Source organism: Kogia breviceps, chromosome 11 (genome assembly GCF_026419965.1).
Source record: "Kogia breviceps isolate mKogBre1 chromosome 11, mKogBre1 haplotype 1, whole genome shotgun sequence".
Classification (NCBI taxonomy): Eukaryota; Metazoa; Chordata; class Mammalia; order Artiodactyla; family Physeteridae; genus Kogia; species Kogia breviceps.
This window is the reverse complement of record NC_081320.1, coordinates 14,323,239-14,345,425: the sequence shown is the minus strand read 5'-3', so window position 1 is coordinate 14,345,425 and position 22,187 is coordinate 14,323,239. Positions and strand designations below refer to the sequence as shown.

Here is a 22,187-nt window from a genome sequence, read left to right as displayed (position 1 = left end):
AAAAGGTGGATACGCCTTCCACAGGGGACAGCACGGCGCCGACACCAAGAAAAGAAGTCACCTCACGGAGAGATGAGCTGAACCACACAGAGCCGCGACTTTTCACAAGCCCCGCCCCCCGCCAGGGTGTGGCTGCAGGAGACGCACGCAGGAAGGGGTGGGGCATAGGCGCTGAGCCCGCGCGCTGATCTCGCGAGAGCAGTAGAGGGCGGAAGCGCGTTCTGTGCAGGATGAGCCTACGGGTTGTGTTCGTCTTGCTGAGCCTCGCAGCGGCGGGTAAACCCCCCCCACCCCCAATCCTCGACCTGCCTCCACTAATCCCACTCTCGCCCCCAGGCCCACCATACTCACCGTGGCCGGTCGCCACCTGACCTCACTTCATCCCTGCCCGACCCTCGCCACCCCCTCCGCTCGCCATCACCCCCTTCCCCTGTTTGCCCGTTGCAAAGTTCTGAGGATTCCTTTCTCCCCGCCTGCCTCTCAGCCAGACGGTTTCTCTGTTTCAGGCTCCATGCAGTCCACTTCTGCGACAGTCGCCTTAGCACTCGCTCCGAGGAGAGGTCCGGCTTCTACAGGAGACTCCAGGCAGCACATCTCGAGCCCGCAGCCTGATCAGGAACACAGTGACAGACCCTCTCTGAATCAGAATACCACGAAAGCCGTCCCTGGCAGTTCGGAACCCGACCGGCTCGCCGTGAAAACCGTCCCTGGCAGTTCGGAACCCGAGCGGCACACCGTGAACGTCGTCCCTGGCGGTTCGGAACCCGACCGGCTCGCCGTGAAAACCGTCCCTGGCAGTTCGGAATCCGAGCGGCTCGCCGTGAAAGCCGTCCCTGGCAATTCGGAATCCGAGCGGCTCGCCGTGAAAGCCGTCCCTGGCAGTTCGGAATCCGAGCGGCTCGCCGTGAAAGCCGTCCCTGGCAGTTCGGAACCCGAGCGGCTCGCCGTGAAAGCCGTCCCTGGCAGTTCGGAATCCGAGCGGCTCGCCGTGAAAGCCGTCCCTGGCAATTCGGAACCCGAGCGGCTCGCCGTGAAAGCCGTCCCTGGCAGTTCGGAACACGAGCGGCACCACAAGAATGACGGCCTTGGCAATTCCTCCAGAGAGCAGTCCACCAAGTCAGTCTCCAGCCCCTCTTCTGATAACAAGGAGCCCACCAAGCCTGATTTAAACACACTAGCTGACAAAGCTCTGCAGCCTTCCAGAACTGAATCTGGGGAAAAAGCATTGCTAGACTCTGACCCCTCTTCTACCCAGCAGGAGGGAGAAGGTAAGTCTTTAGAAGCACCTGAAGATGAGGAGCCCAAGGAGACTGAGGAAGGGGATACAGAGCCTGAAGAGGGTGCACCACCCAAAGACGAGAAAGAAATGCCTGGCCCTGCCTCCAGTGAGAACCGTGAAAGCACAGTTTTGAATACCTGGAGTAGGGAGAAGGATGACCTTTATAAGGATAATCTTGGAAGTTCCAGTGCAGAGAGCAGCCACTTCTTTGCATATCTGGTGACAGCAGCCATTCTCGTTGCTGTCCTCTATATTGCCTACCACAATAAGCGGAAGGTAAGTCAAGAGTTGCTTTAAGAGGAGGGATGGGATTTCCTCCACGCTGAAAGCTTGGTGTGTGGGTATCCATCACTCATCTGCCTGTAAGCACGAGGAATTTAAAACCAAACTTCATTTTTTTCTGAGACCCTGCTAGGGTTCTTTATTCTTCTTTTCGAAATCATATATTTTCATGTCTGTTTCCTCTGAGTGCCTCTGCTGTTGCATCAGGTACCAAGTTTAGGACGTTATTATGTTCTGACCCAAATTAGGGTCTCCTCCCGTAATCTTGGAACTTAGACTCCGTCACAGCCTGAGAGGACCTGAGTACCTGACCGTCTGTAAGTAGTTAGAGCCCTTATCTTCCTGTTTCCCCTCTCAAAAAGACAGTGCTTCCTGTCTTATTATTTGTAGCTTCCTTTCCCAAGCTTTTGTTTTCCATGTTTAGTGGCAGAAAGAATGGTTACATAGTCTTTAACACCAACAGCAGACAGCCCAGGGAATCTATTCTGCAGTCAGTTGAGTTTCTGATTAGACGCGAGGCCAGAAATTGCATGGATACACTCATCTTTTACTTCAGCAGGGTTTGTTGCGTTGCTCAGTAACCACTCTAAGGACAAAATGATTGCATTCCTTTTTTTTTTAATTGAAGTGTAGTTGATTTACAATGTCGTGTTAGTTTCAGGTGTACAGCAAAGTGATTCAGTTATATGTATATATATTGATTTTCAGATTCTTTTCCCAAAATGATTTCATTTCTTATTGAGCCCTAAGAATTTAGTTGTTTCTGTAGGCTGGTTAAAATTGAAGGATTCAATTCATGATAGCCATAAGGCCTAGGGCTGTGAGAAATGAGGGAAGACATTTAGTAAAAGTGGTATATTCCTGGGAATTCCCTGGAAGTCCAGTGCTTAAGGCTCCTCACTTTCACTGCAGGGGGCACGGGTTTGATCCCTGGTCAGGGAACTAAGATCCTGCATGCCTCACAACACGGCCACAAAAAAAAAAAAAGTGGTACATTCTTTATTCTACATCGAAGTGCTGCTCATGGAGAGTAACTTTAGGTATGAAATGAAAGTGGTAAAGTTAAGATGAAACAAAGTGTGGGGTGAAAGAGTATATTTGCAGATAAGATAATTATCTTATCTGCAAGTTAATTATTGCTTAATATGAAAATAAAAGGAGGGCGGATGGCTCAGCCTGGAGGAGGCTAAGTTGGGGAGGAGTAGGCGGTTCTTTTCACCAAGTGCGCTTGAGTAAATCATACAGACCACCACAAGCTAGAGCCCAGAAGAGCCCTCAAGAGCCCTCCTGCATCTGTCATTTCCTGTTTAGCAGTGTAAAGGATTCTTTTTTTTTTCTTTTTGCGGTACGCGGGCCTCTCACTCTTGTGGCCTCTCCCGCTGCGGAGCACAGGCTCCGGACGCGCAGGCTCAGCGGCCATGGCTCGCGGGCCCAGCCGCTCCGCGGCATGTGGGATCCTCCCGGACCGGGGCACAAACCCGCGTCCCCTGCATCGGCAGGCGGACTCTCAACCACTGCGCCACCAGGGAAGCCCAGTGTAAAGGATTCTGATGTAACTAGGCCCTGTCCTCCTTATAATTGTTAATAGGGCCTTTTTTTAAAAAAATTTTTTTACGCGGGCCTCTCACTGCTGTGGCCTCTCCCATCGCGGAGCACAGGCTCCGGACATGCAGGCTTAGCGGCCATGGCTCACGGGTCCAGCCGTACCACGGCATATGGGATCCTCCCAGACCGGGGCACGAACCCGCGTCCCCTGCATCAGCAGGCGGACTCTCAACCACTGCGTCACCCGAGAAGCCCAATAGGGCCTTTTTGTGGATGTCCTGCTCTTTTTACTGTCAGGGTCATTAATAAATGGGCCACCAGGTGATTACCTCTGATTTCAGAGACTGAAATATGTCATAAGAGAGTCACTTGTTAATCGCTGTCTTGTTCCTTTCCCCAGATTATTGCTTTCATCCTGGAAGGAAAAAGATCCAAAGTTTCACGGCGGCCAAAGGCCAGTGACTACCAGCGTTTGGACCAAAAGGTAAGGAAGGAAGGAGGGATATGCAGTCTCAGATGGGCCCAGCAGTGGGCTTGTGTTTGGCGTGGCGGCAGCAGCAGCTGATTCTGGGGTTGCTGTTGCCATTGCCCCGCCCTTTTCAGACCACAACATATAGACATCCATATGAACATGTCTGCGATGTTCAAGCTAGAAGAGATTCTCAAGGCCTCTGCAACAGCTTCTTCCTTCAACAGATGAGGAAGCTCAGGCCCAGAAACATTATTATTTTTTCCCCTAAGCTCCCACTACAAGTTCCTGGCAAAATCAGGACCTGAGGGCAATTCCCTTGGCTCCCGGCCTGTACTTTTCACACTCCATCAGCGCTTCACAAATTTTCATAGGCATATGACTCACCCTAGGAATTGTGATTTTAAAAAAAGCAAACTCTGTATGGGGTGAGCCTATGCTTCTTCATTTCTAGGGAGTTTCCAGATGATACCACAGGCTGCTGGAACCACACTCTGGGTCATAAAGCACTAGACTACACATCCTGAAAGCCAACAAATCCAGAAATGTAGGATCTGGGAGCTTGCAGCTCCCTAGATCAGCCCTGCAAATAGACTTCCTGAGTGCGGCCAGCCCAGGCCTCTGCCAGAAAGCAAAGCCCTCCTTCCACCCCAAAGGCAGCCTGCCTGCATGGTGACACACTGCCTTGCTGCCAGCATGTGCCCTCCCTCCCTCTGTGGAGCCACAGCCAGGACATTGGTAAAGAGTAGTTGGTGCCCAACTTCCCACGGGGAACACAGTCCGCGTACCAGTTACAAAATAAGCCACACAGCTCAGAATCTCTTTGTTAGCTAGCCCAGTAGGTCAGCTGCACGATATAACTCTGGCCTAGAACCTTCCCAAATAATTGACTTTAAGGATTTCTTTTCCCCTTTGTTATAATTTTTTTCTGATTAAAAATAAATGTGCATGTAAACAATTCAAAACAATATAGGATAGTGCAAAGTAGATGCCAAGATTCCCATACGCCCTCCACCAAGTATGTGTCTTTCTAGTGTATGTTTTATTTCAAACTGACTTTTAAAATAATCTTATGTGCTTTTATTTTATCAGTTGCTGTTTGTATGGTGGAGGGTCAGTTTGTCTTAATTTTGAATTTTTCTCCTGAACTGCAACTCCTATAAGATCTTACCCCCACCTCCCACCCCAAAATCATAGCAGTGAGGTATATTCCTCTGGAAAAAGATGAATGTTACCAATAGATTGTGTTGCTCTTGTTTCAGATTTGATTTTTCTGTTCTTGAGAACCTTGTCCTCCCTGCTGATTTGTTTCTAAATCAAGAAAAATGAAGAGAAAACTACTGTGACCTAAGAGACACACCCCCTCCTCTAGGGTTTGGTGGCAAGTCGGGGCTGGCAGAGGCAGGGGGGATTGCTTTGGTTTTTGCACCTGCACTTTGGCGAACTTGTCCTCCCGTGTTCCCGTTATTTATGCTGGTGTCTTCCAGCCTGTCCCCCTGAGTGTGAGTAGGGAAGCATGTGGGTGTGCCCAGCTGTGACCAAAGGGAGATCTCAGCCCTGGGCAGGTGACTGCTGCTGACTGCCCTCCCTTGGGTCTTGGCCCTGTCGTACAGTTAGTCCTTGAAAACAGCATTGCACTTGCCACTACTTACCTTTGTGGACCTAGGAGAAGACTACAGGTTGTGGTCCGTTTCTACCAAGGCCTCTCCCTTTGGGGGGATGTGCCCTACAAAAGATGTAGAAGGTGGTGAATGCTGATGGGCAGAGGGCTCCTTTGAACACGATTCTCTTCAAAGGCTTCAGCAGCAAACGAAAACAGCAGCTGAAAAACATGCTTTATTGCCTGTGAGTCCAGCCTGCCTAGTGCAAGCGCTTCACGTCCTTCTGACATTTTCATATTGTTTAAGACGAAGTGAAGCCACTTGCATTTAGTTGTACTGAGCAGAAAACTGAACTTGGGGCTTCTGGGAGGAAAGCTGTAAAGCCACTGTGCCCATCACACGTGTTTTAAAAATCACAGTTACGGTGATTGAAACATTGTGTTCATCCCTACTCATCGTCATTACAGAAACTTTCTGAAGTAGGGTGAGTTCATGCTTTGGGCAAGAAGGCAAGGACTGTTTGGTTTGGGTATGAAAATTTCGAAGGGCTTTTATGAAACAGGTTTCCCACAAACTCTATTTTGCCTTTGTTGCCTAAAATAGACTTATATTTACAAACTGACTATACTCCCTCCTTTACCTGAATCTAGTTAATGGTCCTCTTATCTGATATAGAACGCCAAGGCTAATTAGTAAAAATTCTCCTTCTGTCCCTTGTCAGGGGTTATTAAAATTTAAGAAACTTGGGGGACTTCCCTGGTGGTCCAGTGGTTAAGACTCCGTGCTCCCAATGCAGAGGGCCCGGGTTTGATCCCTGGTCAGGGAACTAGATCCCGCATTCTGCAACTAAGACCCAGTGCAGCCAAATAAATGAATAAATATTTAAAAAAAAAAAAAAAGAAAGAAACTCAGAGAGTTCCCCTGAGGTAACTGAGGGTAGTGTTTTGGATCAGATTATTGTTTTATTTAAATCTGTTCTAGTTGTGCTACCCTATTATCAAGAGCCTCAAGAGAGTTGTTTCTGGGAAAAAAAAACCCAAAAAAACAAAACAAAACTGAAAGAATAGCTGATCTCAGGGAAATGCAAAGAATGTGGGAAGTGAGAGGAATAGGATGAATTGTAGGCCGTTGAAGAAGTCTGGCGGAAGAAGGGGCCTTCCTGTTTGTCATGGTATCTTCCACCTCGCTTAAAACAGCCCGTGACTTTGAGTTGAGACTTTCATTCTCTGCAGGTAACATCTGAAGAGGTAAGGAATGAGGACTGTTCTTGGCACCTTCCCCTAAGACCATGGTTATTTATTCCCTTTTCTGTCTCCCCTTTCCCTGCCTTTCTTCCTCCCCTCTGATGTTTTCTCTTTCTTCCTGTCTCCAGTAGCCCCTTTCCTTTCATCCTCGTGCACGCCCAGATTCCCCTGCTCCCATCCATCCTACTTGTGGGCCATTCTGCTGTTCAGCTTCTCCAAAAAGTGTTGCTTCCATTCCCTTGCCATTCATCTTCCTCATAACCTTTACAAAGTCACTTCGGTCCTTGTCTTCCTGCTAATGATGTTTCCCAGAGGTTCAGATCACCAAATCCAGTGGCTTGTTCTCAAAGCTTAGTCTTGTCCCTGATAGAATTGGACATGTAAGACCATCAAATCGAATTCCCCCTCTTTTGGTCTCGCTGCCCTGGCTTCTGAGAACTCCTTTGTCTTATCCTGTGCTGGTGGAGGAGAAGGCCCTCAAAGACAGGTCTTTGTCTTTTCCTTTGTCTCCTTAGAAACTCATCCACTCTTTATCCTCTGAGTGAGTGACTCCCAGGTTTTTACCCTTGGCCTAGGTTCCCAAAGAACCCAGTCCTGCCGTGTGCTGAATCTTTCAGCTTGGTCATCCTGTTGTCACTGAAACGGATTTTCTCTCTTCTACCCATTAAGCTGCCCCTCTCAACTGCCCAATCTCTTTAATCATCTCACCTCCAGACTGCAGACTTGTGCCGTTTTTATGTCTTGCCACGAAAGTCCTATCCATTTTTAGGAAACCATCTCCAGCTACAGTCTTTCCATTTTCCTTGTTGCCCCACACCGCCACCCACTCCACTTCTCTCCTAGATTTTTTTTTTTTTTTTCCAAGAGCCACCTCAGTTGGTCTCCTGTCCATTTTTTGTGTATGTGAAGAGACCAGAGTGATCTTTCCAGAGTACTTGCCCCGTGATCTGAAGCGTCTGTCTCGTGGCTTCGAGAATCAAGTTCGTGGACTGTGGCGTTCAGGACTCCGCAGGCCGGCACTGTCCCGCCCGTCTTTCCCTGCGTCCTCGCTGGGCCAAAGGTCGCTCTTGTCGGGCCCATCCAGGCCTCTGTGCCTTTTCGTCCTTGCCGCGTCCTCCAGTCCCTGGCTTCCGGTGGCTGTTTTCCAGTTAGGGCGTGTCCCCCCACCTTCTCTTCTCTCCCTTGCCTCCCCAAAACCTGTTTCTTCAGGGCCCAGCTCACGTTTGCCCGTGCACCTTCCTGACTCCCCTGCCCCGCGTGATTGGCTCTTTCCATTTTACTGTAATAGCTCCTGATAATGCCACTCACACATTTTGGAACTTGAGCAAAACAGGGCAGCCGGTATCTGCCATCTCTGTCTGGTCTCCCCAAGAAAATGAAGCTCCTTCCAGGAGCACCCAGGGCGCCATCCGCGTATCTGCCTAACACGGGACAGTCCCCGGGGACTTGAGTTCAGTTTCTTCTTGCAAAGGAGACATGTTCTTTGTTCAGGACACCTGGCTGTGACTTAACTGAGGTCTCTCACACGGCTCTCTCTGGCTACTGGTTGCCGTCCCTCATTGATGGATATTGCTGGTCAGGAGGAGAGCAGAAAGAAAGGTTGGTTTCAGGCACGAAGAGGGTTGGCACCAAGTGGACGCATAAGTATTGTTGTAAAGTCCGCAGAGCTTCACTTTTTGAGCCTCTGAGAAGCATGGTTTCTTGTGTGAAAGAGTACAATAGAATTTACGTTTCACTTCAGAAATTGCACTGAAAGAATATCCCACAACAAAGGAAAAGTTGTTTTCTGGGTAGTGGTCTTTTTGAAGATAGACTCTTTGAAGCATGTTTGCCTAGAGATTGTGCAGATGAGGGTGGGCTGGTGGGGGAGGGGAGGATCTCTCCAGCTGGTGGGGGCAGGGGGGCGGGCAAGAGAGGTGCCCTATCCAGACGGCTCTGTGCTTCCTTTCCTGGCCCGTTTTTGGTCGCAGGGTGGTTTCTATTTGGAGGAATCTTTGCTTCAGAATTATTTGAAGAGTCCACCTCTGGACTCTGTGGGAGTGGAAGGCTAGTCTACCTAGAAAGGCTAAGATAACTCAGAAAGACCTGACAACTAGCCATGTACACACTGACATTTCTTTTCACATAATGGCTTTCAGTGAAACTTTTGGTGACAGAACTCTAAACCTCTAAAATTCCCCATAATGATTCTCATTTTCTTCTCCCATTTCATGTCATTTAATTCAAAAGCCTGCCCCTCATTTTTGCAGGGTAACTTGTTATGTAATGCTGCACGTGTGATGAAAACTAGCACGCTTTGCACATGTTCTGAATCATTTGAACAGGGAAGAGAGTATGCCATACACCAGACCCTGTACTTCTGCCAGCTGTTTTCTAAAAACTCGTGCTGGGACAGTTGCGTTTGGCATTTCCTTGCTTAAGAAAGAATCCTGGGAAGAGACTCTAAAGTGTAATTGAACCGTACATCCAGAACCAAAGCTGAATCTCACCTCAGTTTTCTTAAGTCACGTGTGAATTTCCTAAATATCCCAATCTAGAAACTCCTCTGTAAAGGCATTGGGTCTGAGCTGTATAGTGTTTCAAGCTGCCAACAAAGTCAGCTTCCCCACACTTTTCGATATCCCTTTAATTAGAAGTCTTAACATGTTCAATAAATGGTTGATTGTTGAAATCGTTTCCCTTCTTTTTTTGTTTACCCAATTAGCAGGATACTACTGTTTTGCAATGTTTTGTATTTCCACCTTGTAACTTAACGATAATCACTTAATTTTATTTCTTTAAAGCTTATTTGGGAACTTCCCTGGTGGTCCGGTGGCTAAGGCTCCGCGCTCCCAATGCAGGGGGCCTGGGTTCGATCCCTGGTTAGGGAACTAGATCCCACATGCCGCAACTAAGAGTTCACGTGCCGCAACTGAAGGTCCCACGTGCCACAACTAAAAAGATCCAGCATGCCGCAACTAAAGGTCCCACACGAGGCAATGAAGATCCTGCATGTTGCAACTAAGACCCGGCACAGCCAAATAAATTTAAAAAAAAAAAAAAAAAAAAAAAAAAGCCTCTTTAGTCTAATGACAAGTTTTTTTCCACATATAATGTTTTACCTAGCTTTTATGAATGCCGTCATCACGTAGTTGTGTATCTCTGCACAGAAACCAAAATAAATTTCAAATGTTAAAGCTCTAAAATCATTAAATTTAATTTTTCTCCTTTTCTTGAAAAAGCTGTCGATATACAACATTATATTAGTTTCAGGTATACAACATAGTGATTCGACATTTTGTATACATTACAAATTGATCACAGTAAGTCTAGTAACCATCTGTCACCATACAAAGTTATTTCCGTATTATTGATTAGATTGTACCTCTTAATCCCCCTTAATAAATTTATTAGTACTGTATTGAAATTGATTAAAATAAGGCCTAACGTTAAGTGGAAGGTCGTTTTTTTTTTTTTAACCTTTAGCCTTCACTCACCTTCCCACCCGATCCCCATGTAAGTACCAATACACAGGAAACGCATTCCCAGGTTTTGCACACGTTCTGTAATTTTCCATGTTCTGATTGGCTGACTGCCAGCCTCGCGCCTCCTCCTCACCAGGCAGCCCTTGTCCTAGGTTGGGAGTAGCTGGGCTTCTTGTCGTAATACACTCGTTACCTCTCAGGGCTTGTCCTTTGCTGTACCCTTGGCTTGAAAGCTCTCTCCACCTGCATCAACCCCAGTGAAGTTGTCTTTCCAGGCCCCTGCCCTGACTGCGAACGCCCCCGTCTCGCTGTGTGTCTTGAGGCTCAGGCCCTGAGGTCTGGGAGGGTATCTTGGTGGCTGGCATGGTGAGAACCCAATTTAACCCCGATCATAAGGAAGACAAGCCTAGGCCCTGGCTGCATGCGCACTGGACGTCCTGTAACATACACCTCGCTGACTAACGCGTCCTGTCAGCCCCCTGCCCCCACGTCCACGTGGACCCTATCACAGGCGTTTCCCCACCCGCTGAAAGCCAGTGGAACCAGAAAAATGGGATCTGGAGCCTCTGAACCTATGGAACTACAACCCAAACCATGCTCGTCAGGCACCCTCTCTCCACCGCGTAGAACTCCCGCGAAAAGGCACTAAGGGGGAATGGGAGGAGAAGCCTCGGTCCAATGGCACCACCCTGCTTCAGCCGACACACACTCTCTCTCACGGGTTCTAGCCACCTGACAAAAGAATGTTTGGTTTGATGGCTCAGAGTTAGGAGGTGTGGGTGTGGGATAGGGCGCTGCTTGATGAACCATTAAAGTCACCCAAGTCAGTAGCCCATGCTGGGCCTTTCGTAGAGACAGCATGTTATAAAAGGTATGGAAGATCACCACCTGCCTGGCTGGAAGAGCTTCAGTTTAAGAACCACCATCTAGGGTCTTCCCTGACGGTCCAGTGGTTAAGACTCTGCACTCCCACTGCAGAGGGCACGGACTTCAATCCCTGGTCGGGGTAAGATCCCACATGCCGTGCAGCAGAGCCAAAAAAAAAAAAAAAAGCGCCATCTATGCTACACTTGTGTGTCGGACCTCTTATTCAGAAATCAAAAACGAGTGGTTTACGTGATCGAGGAGCTAATGCAGAAAGACATGGGTAAGTCAGGGGCTGTGCCAGAGCATTGGACAAATTTCCTCTGACTCATCCCTGACCAAACTAATTCTTCTTCTTCTGTGCCTGGACCCTTGAGCCAAGCTTCTGAAGATCTGAGTACAGGTTCCGCTTCAGGATGGCGCTGCTGCACAGCAGGGCCCCTTGCAGGGCTCCCATCAACCCACAGGTGAAGACATCCTGGCCTAGGAGACAAAAGCAGAGGCCCGTGGGCACTGCTGCCCCACCCCCCCGAAGTGGGGGACAGGGATGGACAAGGGCCCCTGGGCCAGGGCCACCCAGAGATGGCTTCAGACCAGGACCAGGACCAGGGTCCACAGCTGCCGAGGCAGCCCAGCTCAGGGTGTGGGAGGCTGCGGGGGGGCAGCAGGATCTGAGGACAAGAACGGAGGACTCTGGGTGACAGGGAAGCCCAGGGTCTCAGGTCCTGGCAAAATGCGGCAGTCGGCGTACCTGTCAGGTAGAGGTTGGGGATGGGGCTCTGGGCCCTCATGGAGGCCATCGCACCAGGATGCAGGCGGCCCAGGTCGTGGTCAGCCCCGTAGCAGGCCCCCCGGGGAGCTGCCAGGTAGAACTGACTGGTCAACGGGGACCCTCCAGTCACACTGTCCACCTGAGGAGGCAAACGAGGCAGCCAAAGAGTGGGAGTGGGACCTTGTGAGCCTCTCACCTCCTTTCCTGCCCCTGCACGACAGCTGCCGGCCGGCACGGGCTCCCTATCCTTTCCTGGAGCTCCGTCAGCCCGGGCCTCGTTGCCCTGCCCCAAAGAAAGGGCAGAGATGCACCAGCCACAGGAGTCTGCCCTCCTACCTTCCCCTCCAGCTGTGGGAACAGCTTCAGGATGACCGACAGAGCGGCTTCAACAAAGGAGCTCTTGAGGGTCTCGTAGCCGCTGCTCCGCTTTCCCTGGGGCTCGTCTCGCCACTCCTCGAACCACTCATAGGAGGTGGGTACCAGCACGACCCCTGTGGAGCGGCCTGGGGGCGCAGGGCCGGGTCACTACCGCTGCCCCTGCCCCTGCCCCGCCCGAGCCCCGCCCCCAGAACCTCAAGCCCCACCTGAAAACCGGTCCTCCCACGACGGATCCTTGGCCGACGGGAAAGCAATGAAGAGAACGGGCACGTGCTCCACAGCCTTGTCCGCAGGCAGAGAGAGGTAGTGCTCCATCCTGGGGGAGGAGAGGGGCTGTCGGTCCCGGCCTTGTTCCCCGCAGCCACCAGCACCACCCCGAGGGCAGGTCACCTCCAGGGACCGCCGAGGGGATGAAGCCAAGGCACAGTCCAGGTAGGGAAAAGCCCTTCGGGAGTAGATTCTTGCCCATTTCCTCCCATCCTGCACCCTGCTGCTTCTCCCCCAGCATCAGGGGAGGACACCATCCCCACACACACACGCACACCCACGCCTTACGCCGTGTCCACGTCTGTGTCAAAATACATGTAGTAGTTGGTAGACGGCAGCCCCAGGTCCTTCTTGGTGCCCCGGAGGCAGATGAAGACAGAGAACATGCTCAAGCCGGGCCGCACCATCCCCAGTTGCCGCTTCACACCTGCGGAGAGGCGGCAGGGCCGCGTGAACAAGGCCACCGACCGCGGCCCCTGCCCCGGGAGCCTGCGGACGCCCGCTCACATCCTCTGCAGCCTCAGACGTTTGGACAACTCGACCTGGCAGGGGCCTGCTCTTCGGTCTCCTGCCTGTGAAGGCCACGGCCTCAGACGTCTGCTCTGAGCGCCTTGAGGAGCAGTGAGTGATGCCCGGCTCTCTGAGCCGCTCGCTGCCTCCCATGGTCCCCTTAATGTCTCAGCTATGAGCGGATGACGGGGCTCTGCACTACGAAGACCAGGGCTAGGAACAGTATTTGTTGTAAGCCTTGGCTTCCCCTCCCAGCCAGCGGCCTCCTCCCCTCGATCACATCGGGAGCTGCCAGCTACACTTCCAAACGGTGACGTCCCACCTAACCCTGGCTCAGCCACTCTGTTCCTTGTGGGCCGACCTGCTCTCCTGCCCCTTCGAGTGAGGCCTTCTCTCTGGAAGCCCCAGGCTTCGCAGCCCAGAGGGGGCCAGCAGCCCAGGCTTAGGAGTCAGACAAACCAGCCTTCTCCTCTCAGCTTGGCCACCTCCAGCTGGGTGGCCTTGGGCAGTTATTCGCCTGTGTGCCTCTGTTTCCCCAGCCATCAACATTAGGATGACGAGGGCTTCCCTGGAGGCGCAGTGGTTGAGAATCTGCCTGCCAATGCAGGGGACACGGGTTCGAGCCCTGGTCTGGGAAGATCCCACATGCCACGGGGCAACTGGGCCCGTGAGCCACAACTACTGAGCCTGCGCGTCTGGAGCCTGTGCTCTGCAACAAGAGAGGCCGCGACAGTGAGAGGCCCGCGCACCGCGATGAAGAGTGGCCCCCGCTCGCCGCAACTAGAGAAAGCCCTCGCACAGCAACGAAGACCCAACACAGCCAAAAATAAATAAATAAAAATAAATAAATTTAAAAACCAAAAAAAACACATTAGGATGACGAGCTCTCTACCCAGTGGCTGAGGATCAAGGCAAGGACAAAAACAGGCTTTTATATTTGGACACGGCCTATCAGTGGAGATGACTAGACTGAGGCTTAGTTTGAGTTCAGGGCTCAAGGAGCAGAGGATACTCCTGCAGCCTCAGCACCAATACGGAGCTGCTTCCTAAAGAGGCAGGAAAATAAGGCCCATAACAATATTATCAAGACCTTCTTCTCCACGCCAGCCTTAGCTTCCCTTACCAACAATGTCAGATCAGGCTTCCCCACTCAAAATAAGTGAGAAATTAAGGAAGGAAGCAGGATTCATAGGGCAAACTCAGTGAAAATCCAAGAAACGTTCCTTTAGGACTCAACCCACCATCACTGACCATCAGAGAGATGATCTAAGATCTAGGGAAACTGGAAATGGGCAACTAGGACTGGAGACTTGAAAGAGGAAAGGGAAACATGGTTGAGGTGATAAGGGGAAAGGGAGTACATATGCCAAGAATGAAACGAGAGATAAGGACCAAAGGGTCTTTGGGGAGGATGTGATACAAAGGAAGTCGATCCCACCCCCTAAACAGAGGCCTGCTGGGAACGGATGTTAGAAACCGGTGTGCTCACCTTCTCTGCCTATGGAGGGTCAAAGGGCAGCGCCAACGCTGGGGGAAGCATCAGCCAGGCTGAGCCAGCTGGTTGCAGAGGGCAGGCCTGGGGCACTTGGAGGACAGTGACGCAGCCCAGTCGTTTACCTGGCAGACAGCGGGCCTTCTCTGGCAACAAGTACTCATAGGTGTTGAATAATCCTGCGTTGGAGATCACGATGGGGCAATAGATGTTCACCAGCTCCTGACCCTTCTTCACAGTGACACCTGCAGGCACAAGAGCCTGGCTGAGGTTCTGTAAGCTCCAGGAGGATGAGAAAGGTCCCTATTCCCCACCCCCCAGACCTCTCCCACACTGACCCCGAGAGGGCAGGCCCCAGGCCAAACTGCAAAGTGAGGGAACCATCGTGAAGCACTGCCCTCTTGGCTCACGGTCCCCGCACTGGCTTCCTCCCTCTCTCCCCACCCTGCGTGGGCGCTCTTTCTTCTCTTGAGCAACCCACCAACCTTCACACGAACCCCGAAAGAGCCCATATGGGCTGAAGGCCTTCACTGGAATCCCAGACCCTTCTTCACAGCTGCCAGAGCTCCCGTTCCAACGTGCTCTTTTTAAAATCCTCCAATGACACCTCAACCTCTACTTCAACTCCAAGGGCTCGTCTCAGCCTTCCCTGATGTGGTCCCTTTCGTGCGTCCAGCCTCATCTCTGGCCATTCTCACTAAACTATTAGGTAGGACTGTATGAAATAGCTGATAGTCAACCAGCTTTTTAACCTATAAATGTGGCAGTCTCTTAGGATTCAACCTAATATTTTCAGATGCCTAAAAATACTCAGCTCAGGCCTTCCCTGTTCCACCATCCTCTGTGTCACCTCCATCCTCGGTGCCTGCCTCTATGCGGCACTTCAGTTATATCACAGTCATCTTCCCTGTGAGACTGGAAACTTCTTGAGTTAGAGATTAGGATTTACTTATCTGTTATCACCTAGCACGTGAAAAACACAAATAAATATATCCGCCACTGAATTTAATTGAACTGATAAACCCACCTTGGTTCACAGAGCCCCTGACGGATAGAAGGAGAACTTGCTCATGAACGTGAGAGAAAGTCTCACACTTCGGACAGCCACCCCTCTCTCGCCACCGGGAACTTCCCAGTCTCTTTTACACATACGCCCTTGGAGACCGCTGACGGCCTTTTCTCCCTTGATTTTTGCGTGCCCTGGGCTACCCACTCACCACCTCCTCCTTGAAAGACCCCTCTGGTGAATTTACTGTCACACCAGCTCTATTTTCCCCAGGCCTCTCTCTGCCCCCTTAGCTGATGCTTCTGAAGCACCCGCAGCCTGGATCGCCTGTTCTGTTTACCAGAGTCCTCCCTTGCATAGAGCCTCTCCTCACAGAGTTCATCCACGGTGCGATTTTGACTCTCTGTGCAGGAGAGAGCAAACACCTGAGCCGGGGTAGAGTGTGGATCCCACTCTGCCATTTACAGATTGAAGGCAGGGCACCCTGCTGGCCTCCACACCACCCTACAAGCACCCAGGTTACGTACTCACTCCATCAGTCACTGAACAAACAGTTACTGGGCTCTGTTATGGGCTAAATTCTATAGACATAAAGATTAGAAAGACACAGCCCCTACACTCAGGAGGTCCTAGATGACCAGATAACTTTTTTTTTTTTTTTTTGTGGTACGCGGGCCTCTCACTGCTGTGGCCTCTCCCGTCGCGGAGCACAGGCTCCGGACGCGCAGGCTCAGCGGCCATGGCTCACGGGCCCAGCCACTCGGCGGCATGCGGGATCTTCCCGGACCGGGGCACGAACCCATGTCCCCTGCATCGGCAGGCGGACTCTCAACCACTAAGCCACCAGGGAAGCCTCCTGTGTCCTTTTTGCTTCCAGGCCAGTCGCTATCCCCGGGCAGCCCCAGCCTGGGGCAGATTGCAGCCTTTAACCCCACACTTGGAGGTCAGTTCTTCTACACCTTCTGCCCTCAGTGCTTTCTTTGCTCTGCACCCAGAGACCCCAGGTCTCTCCCACCCCGGCCAGGGACTGTGAAGACGATGCAGGGCTCTTACCGCAGGCTTTCCCAGCTGAGTCCAGCAAGATGCTCTGCACAGGGGCCCTCGTCAAGACAGCACCCCCGGCCCGCTGAATCACAGGGATGGTGTGGAAAGCGATTTCGCTGGAACCCCCTCGGGGATAAAAGGCCCCTTTTATGTAGTGGTCAACCAGCAGAGCATGCATGGCAAAGGTGGTGTGGCTGGCGGTCACACCTACAAAAAGAAGGAGGGGCAGCGGTACCTTCGTTCAGAAAGGAATACGGGTTCCCATCGGAAAACACGCAGCCTTTGGGAATTCCCTGGTGGTCCAGTGGGTTAGGACTCGGTGCTTTCACTGCCGGGGGCCCGGGTTCAATCCCTGGTTGGGGAACTAAGATCCCATAAGCCGTGAGGCATGGCCAAAAAAAAAAAAAAAAAGAAAGAAAGAAAACACACAGCCTGAGGCTATGCATCCCAGGATCCAAGCGATCCCCAGGGCTCAGGGCAGCCAGAGGGCCTGTTAACATCCAAATGTGGGGAACGGGGAACCTTACAGGTCTTGGGGCCAGTGGGAAAATCTTCCCTGCAAACTGTCATGCTGCCAGGGAGGACAGTGTTGGTTGGAAAGGAAAGTCATCCAGCGCGTGGGTGAAGGGAATTTTTATCAGTGTGTCCAGTAGGGAGGCGGACAGACATCTCCTCCATAAGCTCCAGAGGGCCTGGGGTGTGTGCTGTTCCACTTCGGTCAGCCAAGCAGGCTCAGGAAGAAAAACTGAGAGCCAGGAGCTGCCTGGGGCCCAAGGCCAGTACCCACCATAAGTGGGAAAGATGTAGCTGAGTACGGCCTGGAGCTCCGGGGAGGCTGGCAGCTCCCGCAGGACCTCGGCCAGGCTCTGGGTGGATGCATGGAGGAACGGAGAGAAACGGGTGAGCAGCCCACACTTGTTGAGGGCCTGAACCATGGGCAGCGGGAGGATCTTCAACAAGATGGCATGAATGACTCCTCTGGATACCACCTGGGGAAGGGAACGAGCAGGGAGGAACAGGTCTCATCTCCTGACTCGCCTTTCCAACAGCCTGCATAGCCCGAGGGCCCAGCAACACGTAGCCCTGGCTGAACTTGGCTGAATTTGGATTTTAAAACTCTGTACTAGGGACTTCCCTGGTGGCAAAGTGGTTAAGAATCCACCTGCCAGTGCAGGGAACACGGGTTCGATCCCTGGTCTGGGAAGATCCCACATGCCATGGAGCAACTAAGCCCGGGCGCCACAACTACTGAGCCCGCATGCCACAGCTACTGAAGCCCACTTGCATAGAGCCCGTGCTCCGCAACGAGAGAAGCCACTGCAAGGAGAAGCCCGCGCACAGCAATGAGTAGCCCCAACTCGCCGCAACTAGAGAAAGCCGGCATGCAGCAATGAAGACCCAAAGCAGCCAAGTATAAAAAAGTAAATAAATTTATAAACAAAAAACCAAAAAACTCCAAACTCTGTGAATTTTTCCCATCCTACCCTCAGGTGAGTCCTTTTTTGCTTCTCAGTTTCCAGCCCAAATTCCTTTTGAAGAATCCCAATCAGATGAAGTGAAAAAGAGTGGTGATATGACCACAGGGAGGCCAGCGTGGTCAGGGAGGAGAGCTGAGCGCCCCCCCGGAGGCCAGAGTGAGAGTGGCAGCTGCGGAGCCCAGGCTCCAGAGACAGAGGGCCCACCCGGGCACAGAGGCCAACTCCAGTTGGAGGCTGAGTTCCAGACAGACAGGCCTGTTCCTCATTCCTGCCTCCCTTACCCGTCACTCCACTAATGAGGAAAGTCAGCCTTGCTGGAAATAAGCAGGGGGTCCTCAGCATGTCCGTGTTACCTTAACCAGCCTTACATACTTGTCGATGGCAGCTTCCTCCTGGGGAAACTTCTCCTTGAGGCCCTGTATGTAGGCTTTCTCCCCACTGTACATGGGAAACTCCTTCCGGCCACTGGGCCCTTCTAGCACCATGATGTCAAAGGGAGAGGCCGTGGGGGCCCAGTCCAACTGCCCCTCAGTGATCTGGTCCAAGATAAAACGGCCAAAGCTGCCCTCCTGCATGCGCCCGATATAATGGATTCCTGTTGGGAGACAGAAAAACAAAGTGTCATAGGGATATGGGGATTGAGCCCTGGAAAAGCTCCAACAAGGAAGCAAGGTGAAAGAGGTTGTCCTGCAGGGCTGAGGCTGTGCCCAGAGGGGGTACCCACCCTTTCTGTAGAGGGGAGTTGCAGCAGAAACCACCAAATCCCTGCCCAGTTCAGCTGCCAGCGGGTACAGCTGTCAGACAAGGAGAGTGGTGCCCAGGGAGAAGACGGGGCCTCCAAAATCACAGAAATGCCCAGGATCGCCCACCATGGCTGCTCCAAACCTCCTGCTCCCAGCCCTTTTCCAAAGAAGCCTTACCCGTGTCAAATTCAAGGCCATCCTGTCCAAAGGTATGACAACAGCCTCCTGCCTTGGTATGTTGTTCCAGCACCAGAACTCGCTTGCCAGCTTTGGTTAGGATTGCAGCTGCCGCCAGGCCCCCAAAGCCACTGCCTATCACCACCACATCCAGCTTCTCTGGCACTCGGCTGGCTGAGAAAGCTGCAGCAGACGGAGGAGATAGAGGTGGGGGCTTCTGGGGGGGGGGGCGGGGCAGTGAAACAGCAGTGATGTGGAAACCAAGGCAGAATTCTCTAGCTTGTACAACGCCAGAAGACTCTAGAGCAGTTTGGCAAGGAGCTCCTGACTAAAACGTCTCAAACATTTTACCTGGGGAATATTCAGGACCAGCTAGGCGGGTTAAACAAAGTGATTTGGTTTGATCTGAACTGATCTGAGGAAAGCCACTATGTAGCTGGGGATTCTTCCTACTTGCAAAGAAAGTAAAAAATCCACAAACTATCACAGGAACAAAACAATGCTGCAATACAGGCTGAGAAACCTAAGTGCAGACAGAGAGCAAGCTAGGGAAGAAAGAAAACAAGGAGGGGGACGGGGGCTAGTGCAGGCTGCTGGCTCATGGACCGGTCCATTCACAAGAAGGTTATCTTTGGAAAATGCAGGGTCTGCAGTTAGCAGTGGAGCAGCCCAGTCAGATGATGGTTCTTCAACATCCTGATGCAGAGGCAGGACAGAGATGCTCTGAGAAATCGGGGAGGTGGGGTTGAGGAGGAAGCACCTAAACAAGACAAAACTGGACAGCCCGTGGTGCTGTATGGGCACTTCCTACACAAGATCTGTTCTTTCAAGATCACTCCTAAAGGGACTTCCCTGGTGGCGCAGGGGTTAAGAATCCACCTGCCAATGCAGGAGACGCGGGTTCAAGCCCTGGTCCTGGAAGATCCCACATGCTGCGGAGCAACCAAGCCCATGCACCACAAGTATGAGCCTACTCTCTTGCGCCCAAAAGCCACAACTACTGAGCCCACGTGCCACAACTACTGAAACCCGCACATCTAGAGGCCGTGCTCCATAAGAGAAGCCACCACAACGAAGACCTAACACAGCCATAAATAAATTTATTTTTTTAAAAAAAGATCACTCCTGAAGAACTGACATTTGGAATTTTTCAAGCTGCTAGGGAACTCAGTAAACTTTCAACTTTTCAAACGTTTTTAAAAAGACCTATATAGTGTGGGCTTCCCTGGTGGCGCAGTGGTTGAGAGTCCGCCTGCCGATGCAGGGGACGAGGGTTCGTGCCCTGGTCTGGGAAGATGCCACATGCCGCGGAGCGGCTGGGCCCGTGAGCCATGGCCGCTGAGCCTGCGCGTCCGGAGCCTGTGCTCCGCAACGGGAGAGGCCACAGCAGTGAGAGGCCCGCGTACCGCAAAAAAAAAAAAAAAAGACCTAAAGTGAAAAATATATTTCATATTCACATCCCAGAACATATGTTAGTATATAATATAAATACCTGAAACAGAAGTTTCACAATACTTACCAGAACCATGTATTATGCACTCTGATATTTTCCATTCTACTGCCATTTAAAATGTTAGTTGCAACCCATTAAATTGATTTCATGACCCACTAAGAGATCACAACCTGGTTTGAAAAACAGTTAAACTAGTCATCTCATTTTTAGACCAATCCAGATAAATGGAGTGACTTGCACAGCAAATTAGTGAGAGTCCAATTAAAACTCTGATCTCAGAAGTTCAAACTAATAGGCCTTCCACTTCGAACAATACTGTCTCCAACTGTGTAGCAAGACGTGTTGCACAGAATACTAAAATTTACAAGTGAACAGGTGAGAGAGATCTCGGATATCAACAGGTTAACCTTTTTTTTTTTTCTTTTTTAAGCAGTAGAACTCTTTCTTTAAACCTTATTAGAAACTCGCAAATACTTTTTAAAGATGACAGTGCAGGTAAATGGAAGAGCAGCTCTGAGTCTGAGGCACCCTGTTGAGCCTCGTTTCAACCACAAGAGATGGGAGCAGGCATAACCAGTCAAATCACTTGATGGGCCAAATGCAATTTCCTATAAAGTTTCTGTGCAGCTCTCCCAAGTCCCTGAACCCATGGGGAAGATAAGTGAAAACGTTAAGGTCTTAAAGCAAAGTAGGGGAAAGGTCTCCTCTTGCTTATCCGGTTAGCCACCGCTATACTAAGTGGCAGGGCCTGAGCGTGGCTATGCCAAAAACTTGGCTCGCCGAGGACGAAGCCCGCGCCCGTGTGGCCACGACTCCCCGAGCCTGCGGGGACCAAGGCTCTCGCCAGTGGCGGACTCTAAAGCTGGTGCCTCCACGTGCGAAGAAACCCTCCCATCATTCTGCATCTGGGGAACGCTAACCCGCGAGGATGCCCGGGCGCAGCCTCGGACCCCGGGGTCCCTCCCGCTCACCTTGCTTGAGAACCTTCTTCCTGGCCTCGTTGTCGGTCACCAGGGGCGCGGGTGGCCGCTTGACATCCTCGGAGAAGGGGTTCGGGGAGCTGCCAGAAAACAATCCCTTGCAAACTTTGCCGAGGACGGCCAGCAGCAGCGCAGCCAGCGGCAGCAGCAACAGCCACATCGCGCTGGCGTCTGAACCCGTCCGCTCCGACTGCGCTCGGGCTCTGAAGCCGCGGCTTTGCCCAGTTAGTTTATCCTCGCACCCGGAAGACAGAACCAACTTTGGCCACTGCTCAGCCAGGCCCTTTTTGGCCAGAAGCCAAGTCTCCGGAGGAGATTGACCCTCGCGGCTTGTCGTACTCACGTCTCTGGCGGCGGCGGAGGGCCGTGCGCATGCGCGGAGGAGGCCCGGAGGGGCTGAGACAACCCAATTGCGAAAGCTCTGGGAACTCCGGGGCTCAGCCGGCGAGCCCCGGGGGTCCGAGGAGAAGGAATGTGGGGTGGAAATGGTCGCCCTGGGGCGAGACAAGCCTGAGACTAGACTGAGAGTTGCAGAACAGAGAGAGACTCCCTACTGGCAGACCGGAGACCTCGGTTTTGGTCTCGCTGGATGACCTGAGGCAAGTTGCTTTCCTGTTTTCCCCACCGAGAAAGTTTCTGTCCGGAGTCCCCACTCTCTCTGGCTGGGTGTCTCGATGGACTGAGATCTCTGTTAACATACGCGCCGTGCATCGCAGCCGGCGACCACCGGGATTTGTGACCCCAAACTGGCCAGTAGTTTTGGCCGCGGCGCCCCCCTGGGATGGTGATGCCTGCGGCGGAGGCCTGGTCGGGGCTGGAAGGGCCGGGGAGGCCCCAGCGACAAGGCCGGTGAAAGAACTGACATACCTGTGTGCGCATTTGTATTTAAGGTGTGGACCCACTTTCTAGATTAAATACCTATTCAGCTCCAGCAAGCTTAATTTAAGCTCCAGCAAGCTTAAACTTAAAATCATTCCCCTTAATGTAGCTCATTGCTTAAAGTGGGTGCACCATAGAAATAAACAAGGACCTACTGTATAGCACAGGGAATATTTAATATCTTGTAATAACCTGTAATGGGAAACTATCCGAAAAAGAATATCTATATTCAGATATATATTACATATATAATTGAATTA

General features: G+C 51.7%; 3 protein-coding genes across 12 annotated transcripts in view; 2 read left to right on the top strand and 1 right to left on the bottom strand.

Annotated features, from left to right (window-relative positions):
* Positions 1–206: 206 nt before the first annotated feature.
* Positions 207–9,600, top strand: TGOLN2 (trans-golgi network protein 2). Of its 2 annotated transcripts, none has more exons than XM_067007308.1 (4): positions 207–276; positions 507–1,555; positions 3,507–3,590; positions 9,204–9,600. In XM_067007308.1, exons 1-4 carry the CDS (start codon positions 231–233, stop codon positions 9,237–9,239), a joined length of 1,215 nt encoding a protein of 404 aa, XP_066863409.1. In that variant the 5' UTR covers positions 207–230; the 3' UTR covers positions 9,240–9,600. The 2 variants fall into 2 exon arrangements, with proteins under 2 accessions (XP_066863409.1, XP_066863410.1); XM_067007309.1 differs by lacking the exon at positions 9,204–9,600 and adding an exon at positions 4,838–9,091.
* Positions 9,594–21,320, bottom strand: RETSAT (retinol saturase). Of its 2 annotated transcripts, XM_059079558.2 has the most exons (11): positions 21,040–21,320; positions 18,616–18,798; positions 18,049–18,290; positions 17,005–17,206; positions 16,227–16,424; positions 14,293–14,412; positions 12,454–12,592; positions 12,105–12,214; positions 11,857–12,023; positions 11,500–11,659; positions 9,594–11,231 (listed from the first exon to the last, which is right to left on the bottom strand). In XM_059079558.2, the coding sequence occupies exons 1-11, from the start codon at positions 21,206–21,208 to the stop codon at positions 11,092–11,094; spliced, it is 1,830 nt and encodes a 609-aa protein (XP_058935541.1). In that variant the 5' UTR covers positions 21,209–21,320; the 3' UTR covers positions 9,594–11,091. The 2 variants fall into 2 exon arrangements, with proteins under 2 accessions (XP_058935541.1, XP_066863408.1); XM_067007307.1 differs by lacking the exon at positions 18,616–18,798.
* A 69-nt stretch (positions 21,321–21,389) lies between these two features.
* ELMOD3 (ELMO domain containing 3) overlaps positions 21,390–22,187 on the top strand; it is a 28,573-nt gene continuing 27,775 nt past the window's right edge. For 2 of the 8 annotated variants that reach the window (XM_067007298.1, XM_067007294.1), the window contains exon 1: positions 21,390–21,647. The gene's annotated coding sequence lies outside the window, so the exon portion shown is untranslated. The remainder of the gene's footprint in view (positions 21,648–22,187) is intronic. The other 6 variants (XM_067007296.1, XM_067007292.1, XM_067007297.1 and 3 more) reach the window with 5 other exon arrangements.